The 18,590-nt window shown below is 35.1% G+C and overlaps 1 protein-coding gene across 4 annotated transcripts in view; it reads right to left on the minus strand.

Moving 5' to 3' along the window:
- Positions 1 to 1,399: 1,399 nt before the first annotated feature.
- The window catches only part of LOC124166413 (death-associated protein kinase 1-like), a 92,894-nt gene continuing 75,703 nt past the window's right edge, over positions 1,400 to 18,590 (minus strand). For all 4 annotated transcript variants that reach the window (XM_046543942.1, XM_046543945.1, XM_046543944.1 and 1 more), the window contains 7 exons: positions 16,173 to 16,361; positions 13,505 to 13,717; positions 11,921 to 12,097; positions 10,302 to 10,514; positions 7,369 to 7,578; positions 6,513 to 6,786; positions 1,400 to 4,609 (listed from right to left, as the gene is read on the minus strand). In XM_046543942.1, coding sequence (XP_046399898.1) covers positions 4,452 to 4,609; positions 6,513 to 6,786; positions 7,369 to 7,578; positions 10,302 to 10,514; positions 11,921 to 12,097; positions 13,505 to 13,717; positions 16,173 to 16,361 — 1,434 coding nt within the window. In that variant the 3' untranslated portion in view covers positions 1,400 to 4,451. The remainder of the gene's footprint in view (positions 4,610 to 6,512; positions 6,787 to 7,368; positions 7,579 to 10,301; positions 10,515 to 11,920; positions 12,098 to 13,504; positions 13,718 to 16,172; positions 16,362 to 18,590) is intronic.

Below are 18,590 nucleotides of genomic sequence, written 5' to 3' on the forward strand. Positions count from 1 at the left end.
TAATAATATTTCCCCAAATTTTCACGTCATATTTCTTCAGGTTACAAATTATGTTTCAACCACATTTGTAACTTGCATTTGATGAAATTGAATTACTTGCAGAAAGGAAGCTATCTGTTTTGGTGAAATATAGCTATTTAATCAAGCAGATGAGAAAATCAGATAAAATGAAAAATCAATGCAACATAGGTGACAATAGGTATCTAAATAGCATAATCGACGTCAATTTGCCACATAATCAGCCAAATTACCTGAGAAGTGAGCGTGGACATTTTGAAAACTGCTCACTATGGAATTCTTCAATAAAAAATATCATATATACCTATGTATAGGATTAATTTTCTGGGGACAAACAGCAAAAGTGGAGATGTTTTCATATCGCAAAAAAGAGCAATAAGGTTTATGGCAAATGCTACGCGGTGGGATCACTCCAAACTATTTTCAATATTTGGCCATCTCACCACTGCCGTGCTATAGCACTTAGAGCAATTTTTTGCCAAAAGCATGAAGTCAGGCCGCATTTTTACCCTCTGATTTCTGGCTTTTTTTTCCACCTACCACAGCACCGTTGTCCTCGTCCTTTTCCTATTACATGTTCCTATACCTTATTTCTTTCCTTACCTGTGAATGAATGAAGTAGAATATATATATATATATATACACACGAGAAATATTTAGTAGGGTATCACAATTCCATTCTAACAGCATTTATTTTATCAAACATTACACATCTCACATTACAGTATTAATCATCAAACTTTGGCAACAAGCACCTATGGAGACGAAGCCATAATAATATCTACAGCCGTTTCAGTAAAAACCAACAATGACTCTTCATTTTAGCTCGGAGCAAACAAATTTTATAGCTTATTTGATCAAATTTATGTATTTTCTGATGCAGTGAAATAAAAAAATAAAACAACACTGGTATAACCAACCAGCACACCACCCAAGCACCCCACAAATCAAATTATGTGCCGGTCACGGGGAATTTTTTCCCATGGCAACTGATACGAATTTCACTGGTTTTCATATGGAAGAATCAAATTATTACACACTGTAGATCTTTGGCCAGGCTACTATATGCTCAACTTATCTGGCTCATGAGTTCATATCAGGATCAAGTTTTACATTTACCACCATGGCAGCCCAATAAACTTTGTTACACACCCGATGGGCACATCCCATGCAAGGCAGATTAATGCTCCCCCTGATAACTTTTTCAGCCTCCTTTCAATTCCTATGCAATTACCCCTCAACAGGGAAAGTACTGTTCCACCACAAGTGATGTATGTGTCACCCAATACATGACCATACCACATAAAAATATATTTTCAACTCAAATATCAACTGGGGTAAGGAATAACTGAGATTAAATTACCATAAAAAAGAAAAAGAGTATATGAAAAAGGATTTATTGAAATTCGCTCAATGGGATGGGACAGTTATAGACAGATGACATTCACAATAAATTAAATTTATTCTTCGCCATAAAAATATAAACCTGAATATAGGATGGAAGAATAGGTATACATAATTTTGTTGCCAAACAAACAGTCAATGTTATAACCATTATATTAGTGCAAATGCTTCATAAAAGTATGAAAAGTGCAGCAATCAGAGTACAAACGTATAAAGCATTTACTTGACCATTTTATAAATAGCATTAATGCTTTCTATCGACACAGCAGTTACAAATTATATCCATTATAGTAAGTACATAATTTAGGTAGAACACACAATTTCAATTGATAGTCAAGAGTAGGTAAGTGCATTTCAGCAAACATTCATTAACCACTCAATGCCCAGTCTACTCACTAAACTTCTCACAATAACCACAATTTCATTGTGCCCTGTACTACATACAGTGATAGATCTTTTATAAGCTATAAGTGCCAGGGATTTTATGCCTTTCATAAGTAGCACACAGCTTTAACAGTGATCATCTTTTAGATAGCAGCAAAGCCAAATAAAATAAAGAGACTACAAGAATTTACTATGAGTAAATTTAATAACTGATCATTGTAAAGATAACAGCAATGCTAATGGAACTGAAGACAATTCACAAATTCCTCTAAGTTAAATTATAATTGAAGGGAAGGGGTAATATCTTACGAATAACAAAATCTCACACAGCATTCACATAAAACAGAGAGTCAATTAAAACCATCAGTACTCTTACTACAGTATAGGAAATGTTGAGCCATGTTAAATAATTACTACAACAAATAAACATCCATTACATAAAAAGATCACTTTCACCAAAGTAAAAACATAATACGTAGGGAACTTAAACATCTAATATTTCTTAATGAGAGCTAAATTCAAAAGCAATCGACTAGTTAAAATACGCACTGGCAGTTCTAGCCTTTAACAAATGTACTGAGTACAGTTTCTATGGAAGTCAATGTGTTCACAGGTATATCATTCATTCCCATATATTGTAATTCCAGTTTTCTCAAATGCATTAAAAATGGAGAAAAACGCTTACAAAAACCTTTTGATCACAGGCAAGTTGCCTCCTTGACGGATTAGAAATTCTTAACTCACACTCCTTTTGGAGCGATCTGCTTGGAAGCAAATGATTTCATCATTTTAAAAAATTCACTTAAAATTAAGCAGGAAAACCCTTACTCCTTGGCACAATTAGGCCTCAATGAATGATACATTGAAATTATTTTTTTTGATGAGGACAATCATTGCATACCCTGACCTTAAATACCACCTTTGCCCTCCTCCTAAACGCATGGAGGGAATCAAAATAATACGAGTGAATCAAGTATGTATAGGACTTATACAGAATATTAACTGCCCCTCATTTGAGCCATTGCAAGAATGGAATCAGGTTGAATACATCATTTGGTCAGAGATAAAACTGTGATAATAACATGAAGCAAATTCTATCACAGACAAATTTGGAAAGGGCACTCAAAAAAAAATATATAAGGAATAGAGTCCGCACATTCCAGTGTTAAGGCAAGAAATAAAAATAATTTTAAGTACCTCTTACAATACACAAAACAAAATATTTAACATGTTACACTTATATTATAAAAACAGTTCATCGACAACAATGATATATACATTGCCACAGAGGAAATCTCAATGCATTAATGAAAGACTAACATATATGCAAGTCACACACTCATTAGGCCTAAAAAATACATCAACAAGCTGTGAACATATGCAAATCTATTGAGTAAAATCACTGACTGACTGCAGAACAGACGATTATCTTCATCTGAGTGCATTAAATATTAATTCAACAGATTGTTTTAAGATCTAAACTTTAGTCACTGGAAAGTTTTCTTTCAAATCACACAAAACTAAATACTTAACAGCCTGAGTGACCAGTGAACTAATATCTAAAACTTCAAGTCAATGCCTTCTAGATACTAAAATGATTACCTTTGAGACTTGATTTTAAGATGAAATTTCAGTAAACAATTTTTAGTTTTAAGTATAAAAAGGGCACATGTTTAAAAAAAAGTGCCAGGAATGATGAACATGTTTAAACAATTTGAACAAGCATCAAGGATCTATATATATTAAAAAGCTGACCAATCTTAGCAATACAACTCAGTTGCTCAAAAATCGTGCTCTCTATTCAAGCTCACAGTGCACTGTTTTTGAAAATACACACAATCAACATTAACAGCAAACTTTGTCAAAAACAGCATAAAATCTTGCCAAAATTTCTCAAATACAAAGACCATAATTAGAAGCAATAGTATTAAATAGTTAACTTTGGTAGTTAATCACATTCAGAGAGTTTAACTCTTCAAATACGATGAATATGATCAGACTTTGGGAGGGAATTCACCATTCTAAGTTCATTACTTGAAAAAATGGTTAAATACTTCATTGTACTAGTCTCAATAATTGACTAATCCTTAGGGAACTAATAAAATGGAAAATAATTATGAATAAAAAATTACAAAAAAATGAGAATAATATGTAAGTAAAATAAAAATAGTAAACATTGTAAAAACAAAATAATTCATTTATAAAAAGGATTGTTAAAATGTACAGGTGGAATAAAGTTAAAGCAAAGGCATCAGTGAAATAAATACTAATTCCTTTTTTAAGACACTCAAATGTTCATAACAATTGCAGTCCTGAAGATGTCCTTCCTCAAAACATTTGACCTCCAAGAAAGTTTCTACCGTACCTTTCTCATGGATGCTTGCCTAAGAGTGACTTGCAAGCAAGGCATTTTTGATTGCATGCATCAAAGTTATTTCCAATAACTAAGGGCTGATGGAAAGGACTGACATTAACACATGCCAAAGAGCCTGACCAATTGAAGACTTGCGTGACATTAGCAGTCACAAAATACTCTCGACAGCCAAGGATGGTTCATTACTTAAACCACATCCTTTACCAAGGAGAAATTGGCAAGAGAGTGAATGCATTTCAGAATGGATACCCTGAGGATACAGAATGCTAGTTCATCGTGAGAGATTTGAGCAAGAAGTATGAGAACCAGCTATCTCTTCGACTGGTGTTTCATCTTCATGTGGAACTATTCTATACAGTGGTGCAGTTTGCAATAACACCTGAGCGCCGTCCTCTCTATTCAGCTCACGTAATTTTTTAATTAAATGACCTAAAAGAAGAAAGAAAAAATGAAATATTATGCAACATTTTAATGATGGACATGAAATTCAATACAATAGAAAGATGATTCAGCACTTAAGGCATTTTACACAAAGTTAATACTGGTACCAACTGCCCACCGAGTCTTGGTAATGTCAAAAAAAACTTAGTTGTTTCTTTAACAATACATCAGCAAATAACCAGAATTTCATTAGAAAAAAATATTTATAAATTTATGGTTACTGTTAGCAATTGACCTGATATTAATCAAGCTGTTGGTTCAAGAAAATTAATGTTAAAATATGATTAAAAGGTTTCACCATTTGTAAATCTGATAAAGATAAAGGATTACTTATCTGGGGAGCCTATTTCAGGCCAACAAAAACAGAAGAATAAGAGTCTGGGGACCAGGGACAATACCCAAAGAGGGTACTGTCCCTGATCCCCAGACTAAAAAATCCAGATTTCATATTGGAAATAGTATTATGTACTTGGATGCTCGATTTCCAATACCAAATGACCAAGGGGAATTAGAGGTGGGTTCAATATTTGACTGCTAAAGCTGTAAAAATTTATAGCCAACAACTATGAGCAAATTAAAAAGAATATAGGGATATTTCCAAGGAAAGTAATTAAATGTGCAATCTGCAATACTTGGGAAATCTTTAAATATGCTTCCTGGATGTCACAACAGGATTTCCTTGTGAGTGTGGGAATAAAACTAAGGTATCACCATTTAACATTTATGTAACTCATAATTTACCATTCCATCACATCTTTATCACAGTATTTAAGTTTCAATCTCAAATTAAGCATTATGATCAATTAAATCGATAATGAAGCTGTTGTAAAAAATAATAAATTATATTCTTACATGCATAAGAAAGAAATTGCCCTTCACAGCTTGAGGATTTTCATGGGTAACTTTGAATGAGAATCAATAATTTAAAATTTGCCGAACATTTGTTCAAGGGACAGCTGAAACTGTGCTGAATTGTATTTGAAACCAAACTATAAATCATTTAAAAATGTACAGCTTTGCAAAAATATCCGTAAGTTGATTCAATCTATAGCACTTGTAAGTGATACTTTCCTTTTCAAATATTTCGAGAAGAAATGTTTTTTTTATGGTAATGGGACTCCATAGTAACAAAAATAATTTGCAAAATTTCGTAGTGTATGCACATGAAGTTCATGATACCCACTGAAAATCTTAAATGGCTGAGGGTACAATTGTTTAAAATTTTCTCACAATTTTCTCAAGAAGAGTGAAGTGTTAGTAACCAACGTATATTCAATTTGCCAAAACAAGTTCAAATAAGTGATCTCAACAGCAAAATACTGACTAATGCCATGCAATTTTGGCAGATAGTCTCAGAAAAGTATTTTTTCCCAGAAAGTCAAGGCACGACTTATCAAATAAAAGTCACTAAAATACATTAATTTTATAATTATATCCAACTACATGAATGAAGACATAGAGAAAGGTGCTTTTATGTGGTGCTAAAACAAAAAATAATGCTATTTAATGAATATGCTCAAGTTTGAGCAAACAAATTAAGACAATCTCTAAATTGTTCACGCTTATTCAATGGTAAAAAAATAAAACTAATACATGGAGACAGATTGCAACAAGATTCTTAATTGTAAGATATATATTTTATTATATTATTTCTAAAATACATTAATTTTATTTGATAACATTGGAATAGATTTGCAGTTAAAACCTTAAACATCCCTTTTTGATAAAAAGACAATACATTTTTCCTGCTATCAACTCCCGATATTTGACCAATATTGATGATGGTATGTTGCATGACTATTTGTATTCTTACTTCCTCTATCTCCTAATTTCAACTAAAACAACAATACAAAGAATCATAGCACATGTCATTTGTACAAACGGCACTCACCAATGCTGGTGACTCCAAATCTTGCCCACTCATCCAGCAAGCGAGCAGTTTGGCTGATTGGATGACCACTGATTAGGACGGGTGTCAAGGCAGGTGCCTGAGACGGCGTGTCCAGCGAAGCAATTTTGTCAGCCATGCCAAGCTGAACAGCTAAGAGACACCAATCTTTCCCTAAAGGATCTGGTGGGTCAAGAAGTCGGCATAGCATTTGACGGCAAGCTGTGCTCAGTGACGTAACTGGCAATTCCCCACCAGTAACCACGACACTAGCAATCTAGTTAAATTAAAGAGTGACTCTCATTAGGAAGTTTGAAACAATAACATAATTCATGTCAAGCAAATCCTGAATAAACGATTTTAACTGGAAGAGAAGAGGATAGCCAATGAGTAACAGGGACAGATAAATGCATTTTAGCAACGATTTTTAATCTGGATATGTCAAACTCACATCCATTAAGTTCCATTCTTAAATAATAGAAAAGAGATTGAACTACATGAATGAAGACATAGAGAAAGGTGCTTTTATATGGTGCTAAAACAAAAAATAATGCTATTTAATGAATATGCTCAAGTTTGAGCAAACAAATTAAGACAATCTCTAAATTGTTCACGCTTATTCAATAGTAAAAAAATAAAACTAATACATGGAGACAGATTGCAACAAAATTCTTACTTGTAAGTTTTGAAATTTCACAAACTAGTTTCATTTCAATAAATTACCATTAATAAATTTATTAATGCTTTTCACAAAATTATAAATGCAGTGATTGGTAAATTGTTTTTTTTTAATGTTTGAAAACATAAAACTCTCAAAGAATATAAACCCGTATTAAGCATCCTCATTCCATCACCTTACCTCCTCTGCACCAAACCCAATTAAATCAAGCATTGACTCTTCTTTTTCAGTCAGAGGATTCATAAGTTTCGCTTCAAGCCCTCCATTCAAAACTGCCTCCAGAAGCTGTCCAGGAGACCAACAGTATACTACTTCACTGTGCTCCGACAACTGCTTGGCACTGAGAACATGCTTCTCTACAGGGAGACCGGGGCTCATTTCCAGCAAAACCTGTTCAATAAGGAAATTTATGATGAAAGGCCGATACAAGCTGTTTTGACATCTTGATCAAATGGGCAAAACAGTAGACTCTAGTAAATACAAACAACGTTATTATGAAGCTCTCGTTATTATGAAGCAAATTGTTGGTCCTGATGAAAAGGCCTAATCAATCTATTGGAAAATAAAACATTAATACGAAATTTTCGTTATTATGAAATTACAAACCTCGGTCCCGGTAGTTACAAAAAGAACTTTATTACGAAGTTCCATGAAAAAGCAATGGCATTTAGATAACTATATACACTACTCTAAGTTATTACTATGGGGCTAATAATTGCCCCATGTCTAAGTTCTCGTGCATTGTGCCCAAGGGAGTCAATTATGATTCTTTCTTCAGTATGCACACAACATCATGTGTAACCTTCATTCCTGTGGAATGATGGTTACCCACTAATAACCGCTCGTATATTGGACGTACATTTAGTCCTCTTCTTATGCACAATCTCTTTACAAATTTTCAGAGATACCAGCATTCAAAAATTTCAAATTTCGAATTTGGCACCTTCCTCTGGGTCCTTCATGCTCGCCATCCATTACGGCTCCTTTCTTTGCAGAACCCTTTTGTCTACAAGTGACATGGGCGATTCCCTTTCTTACATGGCAACCTTGCCCCCAACCCCTAACTAGACCCTTCTGCCTGTCGTCAGACAACTCTCGGGGGCCAGACTGTAGGTTTATCAACTTACGAACAAAGTCTCGGAACGCATCTAGTTTGTATATCAAGGACTTAGTGTATTCGGGAAGATACGAACTCTCGATTGCATTATACCGCATTTTCTATTGAGAACCTGAAACGAATTTTGTAGTTTTTATATATTTGCTCGTTATTTAATTGCGTATATTATAAAAAATTTTTTGACGATTCCTAAAAGAAACGTTAATACGGACTTTGTTATTACAAACCTCTGCTTTTTCGGTCCCGTGAACTTTGTAATAACGAGAGTCTACTGTAGAAGGCTGCATCCATAAAGACAACATATTCTTTACCACTTTACAGCAAGGAAAAAGTATGTCCTACCAGCAGGTTACCCTCTTTGCACAATAATTTCAGTTTTTAAGCCCAAGTTCAGGAGAAAAAAAGTTGTCTGAAGGTTTATGAAAGTGAGAGATTAAATACAATAGAAAGACTTCGGTTTTAATAATTATAGACAAAAATATTGCTATTTTTCCCTTATACTTGCATTTAAGATCAATTGTGGGCAAACCAAGAGTCCTTTGCATCTCTGAGATTTATTGAGATGGTGGCAAACATTGTATAAATTTGGGTGAAAAAATATTATCGTCTAATCAGTGGCGTGGCTGGGACTTGGCTTATGGGGTGATGGCTTAGATTGAATGGCACAGCACACCGGGTTATAATGCACAACATTTTTCTTGATGACATGTGAATGTATTTTAGAAAAACATGGTTAAATTTAATATGTGCAAAAGAAAGTTACAAGTCTTTTACTCTTCTTTTCATTAAAATTAAGGAAAACTATCCTACGTAAGGTGAGAATTCTAAATGGGTTCTGGGGAGAGGCACATACTATCCTCCCCACAGTTGCGCCACTGTATCTCATAATGAGGTAGAGAAATATTGAAATAGGGTTGCATAGACTTCAAAGATGGCCTCCATTCCACAATAGGATGTCATTTAATTGTGTTTCCGCTCATTAAGTCACACATCAAACTTTTTCAAAAGTTGTTTCTTGATCGACCCCATTGAGCAATTAGGGTTTATTCCTTTGGTTGTGATTTAAGTACCTAGGACGACCAATTCTCCTGAGCTACAATGAGGAATGGTGACATGAACAACTTGCTCAGTAACACACTATAAATAATTTGCTTTGGAAAATGATGTCTAGATACCATTAACTGGCAGTTTGCATGACTGAAAATTGATGAATCTGAATTCAAATCCAGCTCAAGTGATTATTTTTTTAGTAAATTATTTCTTTGGATATTCAATTATAGGTAGGTTGGTTCATTTGGTACAGAGAGGAGTTAAAAATAATTAATCAAAGAACAAACTAAGACTAAGATTTAAAAGGGGATTACATTTTTTTCTGTACTTTGCACAACATTTCAGATTTTTCTTTCTTCAGCAAAATATATATCACATGAAAAAACACAATTAAAAAAAAATTAGATGACAACAATGACCATTAAATTTAATTCAATTTTCAGAGCAAAACCAGCATTTCATCAGCATGAAACAATCTAATATTAATACATCATTTGAGGACTCCATATTAATACAATAAAAACAAGACTCAACCAGAAAAAGTTTGGGAACTTCCAAAAACTAAATTATAAGATATTTAGAGGAAGGTAGGCTCCTACCAACTGGACACATATAAAAAAAAATAAAAAAAGTCTCTATTCTCATCAGAAAAACATGATGGACAAGAATTTATTCATACCATCCTCAACATTTTGTAAGACCAACTCTTCAGCAGCTATGGGTAAGTAACACAAGGAAATGTTTTAAATCCTAAAAATTTAAAAGTTTTCCTCCAAACCATAGGGAGTTTAAATTAATATAATAGTGGCATTGCATTTTTCTTTCGATTGGAATGCAAGGATATAAAAATTGCTAATTATAGAAATTTGCATTTCAACCATGGATTTGTTAAAAGAGAGAGGAATCTGGGTATGACTAAAATATCATTTAGAAAAGAAATACTTACTTGATCTACTATTCCTAAAAGTTCTTCCAGAAAATAAAAACAAGCAACTCTTGATGCCGTTGGACCACGAACTTTTATTTCGATTGCTTCTCCATCTTCTTCAAGAGTGAGCAAACTCTCCACCAACCCAGAACATAACTTTGAGCCCCTAAGCCATTGATAGAGATCACTGTCAGGATCTGATGTATTTTGCATTGCCCTTCTAAGGTGGACCTAGGATAAAAACAACCATTTTTTAACACATTACACAGGTACACACAACCCAACACAGTAAGGCCCATATTCTTAGTCGACCCTACATATCCGCCCCTACATAACAAGAGGCCCCTACAGGCGTTTCTCAGTCGACCCTACATAAGTGGTGGGGGGTAATTCTGTCGTCAAGTTCTCTGAAATCTCTGCATAATGGGACCTAACTATGAAACTAAGAAAAGAGGTCCAATAATTTTCAGGCATATTGTTGGGGCAACAGTCAAGGTAAAGAAACAACCGGTGTCGTCTGCCGGGCCGTGTCAGACCTTAATTATCACTACAAATACTCTCATATCGAGCCAAAAGTAGAACCGAAGTATGGGGCGGATATGATCATTGACTTGGGAACTTACCTTGCATCATCAAGGTTAGTCATTCACTTTTACCTTCCATTAGTAAGTATTACGGTAAGTTTATTATGTGGCATATAGCAGCATGAAAATACGTTTTCCATGATTATATATAAACAAAGTACATATTGGTTTCTCAAAAGCATGCCAAGCACCAAACATGAAAAATATTAATATATATTTGCAGAAACAAGGTGATGTATACTGCTATATTGTACTTATTATTCTTCAGCCAATTTTATTATTTATTTCACTCGATGAGTATAATGTGGTAGTAATATTACCTTTGTGTTGTGTTTATGTGTGTTTTAAAATGACTTGTATTAGCTCATCTCCCTTAACATGCATTATGACGTACATTCCTTAATTGAAGTGATCAGAAGACGAAATTTGGCCACCATCTTTTTGTAGGGTGTAGGGCTGGTTTAGGTACCCTATATCAAGTAGGGCCCGTTTACTTCCAAACAGCCATATGCAGGGATTGAGTGGCGTATGTAGGGCAGGATCGGTTTATATAGGGGCTGATGATGCATCCAGGGTCGGTTGGCCCTTCAGGGTCGACTAAGAATTCGGGCCTAAAATTGTTTCTTTTCTACCACTAATCAACAATAATCATAATTCAAAGAAGGAAATTACAAAATTACGGCTACATGAATCGTAACTGTCAATGACCGAATTTCATTATAATTATTATTGTCAGAAAAGCAATTAGAGCCTCAGCCAAGATCCATTTTGAAGTTATACTGGTGTGATTCAGGTTATTATTTTTTTTAGATATTATAAACATTCACAGTTCTCTACTGGCTCAAAAATTAATTGTGGTATGATAAACCATATCCTCTGCTATAGAGAGAGGGCTTAGTTCATATCTTCCTAGGGGATTTTCTCTTTTATACATTATATTATTTAATCTATAAATGCGTGTTACCAATCATTTCATTCACAGAAGTCGTTGCATTAAGGCTGAAGTGAACATTAGCAGTGTGCGCTACACATTATTAGGACAAAAGAAGTTACCTGAATCCTGGGAAAAATATAGTTGAGCAGGTGAGAAGTATTTGGAGGTGGCCTCAGGCGAACCCCTCCATAAGCACTTCCGATATATCTAGGATCAGTTTCATCCCAAAGACCATCCAATGTTTCCACCAGATTATAGCATGGGAACTCGTACTCAATTTCTCCATCATTCTCACACTGATGGGTAGAGAATAAAAGAATAGCAAATTTCAATCAATCGTGAATTAAATCATGAAAATTTTCAAATTTGTTTGTTCATTAATAAGAAAAATATACTGTATATTCCAGCTTATAAGATGAATGGGCATCCACAACAGCCCCCAACTTAAAAAGTTAAAATATGGATTTTGGGCCATACTCACTGCATAAGGCTACCCCTCTCCCAACACACACCAACTTGTAATAAAAATAATATATCCATGCTTTTATATAGGGACAGGTCAAATCTGCAATTTTCACGAATCCAAATCCACAATAGAATCTTTCAGGGATTTGAATCAAATCTCAAATCAATATTCACAAATTTCATAAAATTTTGAAAATTTACAGACAGCATGTATGTAAATTCACCTCCAGGAAGAAATGTTTCTTGAGCAATTACCAGATAACTGAGTGATACCACTCCTAGTTCCCATGCTTGCTCACAGGGAGTACTATCTGCGGCTCTTGAATAGGCCGCAAGGAAAACCATTTCAGAAAGCACCATTAAGAAGTCCATATGCCATTTCAAATTCCAAGGCCATGAAACCCCAGGAAGCTCAACGCAAACAATATTGACTTTTAAGTTGTATTATTTGCTATTTAGAGTAAGTTATTACACTCCTAGATTTTATCTCCAGCAAGAACAATTGATAGCATAAATGTACAAGTTATTCACATTGTAATTGTAAGAAAGATTAGGGTGCTACTAAAAATGCTTTGTGTTCTAGTTAAAATCTTATTGAATCCACATTCTAATCTTTGAATCTTGGCGATTTGATGGATTTAATGGATCTGGGGAGATTGGCAGATTTGATAACCCATCCCTACTTTTATATTATTTTTACTTCAACAACAGTGCCCATGCTGCATTCATATGATTACATAAGATGGAGATACAGGTGTGGCCATTTTAGAGCTCCTCCCCAGTGGTGCAGCGAGGGGGATAAACTCCAACCCCCAGAGCTCAATGAAATTTTTTTTTAACTTTAATCTATTTTACTTAATTGGTTCAATATTATTTATAGCATTGTGTAAGGATTAATAAAATATCTCTCAGAATGCCGTAAAACTCACCATTTTGAACTATTTATCTTTATTTTTTATGAAGGAGGGCCCCCGCTTACCCTGGTGGGTATGCCACACCCCCAAACCCCCCAGTATTAGTTGCACCTGAAACCCCCCCCTCTAGCCTTAATTCCTAACTGCGCCCCTGCTCCTCCCCCACACTATACAGCCACTGTTGATGCTGTAGTCTCGTGGCAAAGTTCGAAAACCAGCACTATGAGGTCAGACCCAGCATATAGGATGACCCATGACGATTGAGAATATTTTCCTGGGTATAATAGTTGCCTTATACACCAAAATAAATTGTAATTAACATACCTGAATGCATAACTGAAGAGCCTCCAATACTTGGAGCATATCCAAAGCATCACATTCAGAAAAAGCAACTTGAAAGTCATCCACTGTGTAACATCCAGTTATTCTAGCTTCACTCATAAACTCAATGGAAAGAAGCTGACCAACCACATGAGAACAAAGCCACTGAGGACACAAATCCACAAGGTCTTGAGTGGGGCTTTTTAAATACAAAACCTGTAATGAAAAAATACATCACAATAAATTTTCGTCTGATTTAAAAAATATCAACAATTTAAATATCTTCAAAGTTAGAGTAAAATAATACCTTCTGCAACACCCCTACTATTCATTAGAAGAATATTTATTGTAAGTGAACCATCTCTTTCAGCCATTGTACATGACCCATTTAATCTCTTTTGTTCTACTGTACATACACACTCGCTAATTCAAACAACGTTATTACAAAGTTCTCCTCATAACGAAGCAAATCGTTGGTCCCGATGAAAAGGCCAATCCAAGCTATAGGAAAATAAACGTTAACACGAAATTTTTGTTTTTACGAAATTACAAACCTCAGTTCCGGTCCCTGCAGTTACAAAATGAACTTTATTACGAAGTTCCACACATAAGCAATGGCATTTAGGTGGATATTCACTATGCTAAGTTTTAATAATCACGCCACGTTTAAGTTCTCCTCGTGCACCGTGACCAAGAGCATCAATTATGGTTCTTTCTTCACCATACACGCAACGTCATTTAATAAGCTGCATTCCTAGGGAATCATGGTGACCGACTCATCACAGCTTGTAAATTTGATGTACAGTTAGTCCTCTTCCTATGCACATTCGATTTACGAACTTTCAGAGATACCAGCATTCAAAAATTTCAAATTTGGTGCCTTTTGACTCGGCTGTTGCTATGCGTAGACTTGCACTCTGGGCATAACCTGAACAAAGTATCATTGAATCCGGTGTGAAGTTAGGAGCTGTTCAGCGTTTTGCCCGTTCTTCCTTACATCGGAGAGCGATTTTTTTCAGCTCCAGCTGCGTTGCACGCCCAGCTAGATCAGTTTGCCACAATAGTGAGTTAGCGCACAATTGTTATGCAGTGTTGTATTCTGCAGGATCACCGTACTCCGCGATTCCTTGCATACAGTCCGGCCGGCGAGAGTTGTCCAATGACGGCACAATAGGAGGGGCAAATAACCCTGCGCCAGCATGATTTACAGCCAATCACTGTCCCCCAAACGCACCTCACACCCTCCCCTAGTCATACAACGCTGTCAAATGCATAAGGAGCACCGATGTAGACTCATCTACCAAAACAAGCTCTTTCTTCGAATCACCAAAAGAAGTGATTCTTCCTCTGGGTCCTTCACGCTCGTTATCCGTTCCAGCTCCTTTTTTCACGGAGCACTTTGTAGGTGTTTCCCTTTTTTACCTGGCAACACTGCCCCGACCTAGACCATGCCATCTTGGATGCTTGGTGGGTGGTTATCCTTATTTAATTGCCTTAAAAATTGTGTCTGTCTTGTGGAAGATCCAATTTCACATCCTAATTAATGAAAAGACTTAAAAGTACTAAATATGTTAATAGGGTGGTTTCCTAATATTTTTTTATTGCCAAAATCGAAAGAGTATTACTCCTGGAGTAAGTATTTCACGCTTTTAGATTTTTAAATGACGATATCTATTTTTTGCGATTAAATGAAAAGTGAAAAATTTCAAGAGCGCAAACACGCGACGGCTAAGTATGAATGCCAGGAAAACTCCCGTGTGACGTCGTTCTGGTTCCCGCTGCCGCAAGTGAGGTGGCCTTGGGGCGAGGCTTTGAGCACTGATACGTTGCAGGATGCTAGCACGTAGCCAAGTACCATGCTAGCTGGTAGCGCTTGGCTTAAATAAGGATTATTAATACCTTATCAAACGAAGAAAATTTTCCGACCTTAGCCAGTTTTAATAGGTGATTATTAGGGCATGTTTCCCTGAGCTCTGTGCCTCATGCATGCATTGGTAATCTCAGACGATGTAAAACTCCTATCTACTCGTATAGAAACTAGGTCCCTGTGACGTCACGTGGAGTGGAATCACATGGGCACCAATCTGGCATTTTCCAAATGAGGATAAAATTGACCATTAACATTCATCTAAACTGGGATTTCTGAAACCAAATAATTTGTATATTATAAATACACCAATGGTCGGTAACGAATCACAATCAATGCCTTTTGTTTTCTTTGATGAAGGAAACTACCTTATTGCCTTATGTTTGTAACACAAACCAATGGGGCCAATAAACATCATTATTATTTATGAAATATCTAGCGACACACAAATTGGTATACACTATATACATGTGTAAAAATTTCATTAAGCACCTTAAGGGGAAATATATGGAGAGTGAAGCAGTAAGGCTGATTTGGATGAAAGATATGAAAGAGATCTAGCTTCCCATTCTAAGAATTCAAAGTAGCTCTGAAAATCGTAAGGTTTTGTGATAAAAACCCCATTAATACTTGTGTATAATCCATTTAAAATAGAATGTAGCACTCATTGTATGTAAAACCAAACTTATGATGCATAATTGTCTATTCTTCATTTAAAGACAGGCTTGAATCACAGTTTTCCTTAAATCAAATGGTGATATAGAAAAAAATAATGAACATTTATTATAAAACTAGAGTTATTACCTCCCCCATGAGCTGTAACTGTTGAACCAATTCTTTCATGTGTTCATCTCCAGCTAGTGGATTAACATTGGCATGGAGTAGGTCCACAAACTGAAACCAGTCCACCACAGGGAATGTAGGCGAGGTCTTCCTCCAATTTGGAAGCCAGTTCACAACTGCTTCCAAAAACCCAGTAGATTTTGGTAGCTCCTGCAAAATAAAAACATGCACACAAAATAATTATAAAGCCTACAACAGCATGTAGTCACAATAGTGCATATCTTCCTCAATATTATAGTCATCAACATGAACAACATTTCCCTTGAAGCATGCGATGATTAATAGAGTAGCCATGCACAACATGCATTAGGAAAGTACTTTATTTCAAATCCCAACAACTACTTTACACAGCAAACACCAACATTTCATGCACATTTGACACAAATATTCTTGAGAAAAATACATATATATTTACAACTAACTTTATGTTATCTGAAGAATAGTGGCTACTGAAAGGGGCACTACCTTCCTGAAACATTTTCCAAAAAGAATAGTTAAAATACCTTTGTTACCACTGTCATATAGCGACAAAATATACATATTGACATATTAGAAAGCAAGCAAAAATTAGGTTCAATGAAATAGTCACATCTGAAGCAGTTTAAGCATTTGAAGAGCATGAAATAGCACTGAGAGGAAGACTGGAAACGCATTATTAGGATAAGTCTCCAATAATCAGTTTTAGAATGGAAATTCGATGAGATGTAAACAGGACAAACTTTCATAAATGGCACAGATATGTCAAGTATATATACTTATACATATTCACACATATTAGAGTTTTCACTGAAGAAAATCATGCCTATATTTTTTCTGGCTTCAGAATATAGAGATGAAAAGACGTGGAGATATAAGCCAAGCAGGGATTTAAATGCTTCCCCCTTTCTTTCAAATATTGACCAATTGAACTGCAGAAAAGCCATCCCCACTTGAGATAAAATTTCACCAAATGCCTTTGCCTAAGAGCTGATTTCATTCAAATGATCCTCAAAGCTAGCACCATAAGCCACAATCTTTTCGAAAGGAGGAAGCAAAGAAGATTGTAATCCAGAGAGAACACTTAGCTGGGTGCACAGAAATCTGCAGTGCACATGGAATAAATACAGGCACAGAATACAGTGAAACTTTTTGATAATTAATAATGGATAAATCAAAGGTGATTCAGAAATGGGAAAGAGGTTCTTAGCTTCTGGCATTGAAAAAAATTAAATATACATACTATCATATAAAATTATGACAGAATAACCTCTCACATCTTCCATAAACAACACTCAACCTATTAGTAATATTGCAAAAGGACCAACTCATGAGTAATTCAAATGGTGAACTCACAGCAAAAAGCATGTTTACTTAAAGTTATAACTGATTACATCGACATATCATCTTCCCTACAGCTGAGGTCTAAGATTCTTAGGGAGCACGTTACATGGCTTTGTAATCCCTTTTCACTTTTGATGAATGCAGGGCAATTAATAACAGAAGTAATAATCACATCTATCATATTTTTCCCTTACTTTCCTCTAAATAAAAATATGTAGATACAATTGGTATTTTTCCCAGGTAAAGCAAACATTGTAATACCCAATAAACTACTAAATCGTGAAAGGGGTACTGAAAACTTTTCCAAAGTTCGTAATATTAAAATTAAAATTTTAAAGAGGAATTCATTTTTCAATACTTTTACCTTTATTACTATCATGCCATCATGACCTTGAAGAACAGCAATCTACATTACAACACTCTGGCATACTATCCATAGCTGATAATATGAATAAAAATTCACTTAAACAGAATACTAACCTATTTTGACGAGAAACTGAGAAACTAAGAGGAAAGGATAGCATTTAAATTAATTTCCACCACACCTATGATTTATACCTTGGTAATTATCAAATTTTCTCACTGTATTCTTGTCTCGAATTTTATATAGTACAAAATGTAAGCGATAAAATGTGACATGAGTAATAGTGCCTTAAAGCGTACTTAACTCTGGTCCCCCATCACCACCATCTGTTAGTAGATTATAATCCTTGTATCCACGGAATGATGTAGAGGTCAAACGATGACTACACGCAGTGTTTCCCTGCAGACATTTCACAATGGAAGACGAGTGGGAGGAATAAAAACCCCTTATCCATAACACAAAACAAAAAAGCAACCTCTTTAGCCTATTTAAAGCTTAAGGCACTTCAGGAAATACTAGTAAGCAGTAATCTTAGGATGCATGGATTGTTAGATGAGAGCATGTCACCTTAGCAAAATGTATCAACCAACCTCTTTGAAAACTTTGAACAACAAGATCCGAATTAAAAATCCACATGCACTTATGACACACTAATTATACACTATTTACCATCATATACTTCTAAGTTGAACATC

The sequence above is a fragment of the Ischnura elegans genome, chromosome 10 (genome assembly GCF_921293095.1).
Source record: "Ischnura elegans chromosome 10, ioIscEleg1.1, whole genome shotgun sequence".
NCBI lineage: Eukaryota > Metazoa > Arthropoda > Insecta > Odonata > Coenagrionidae > Ischnura > Ischnura elegans.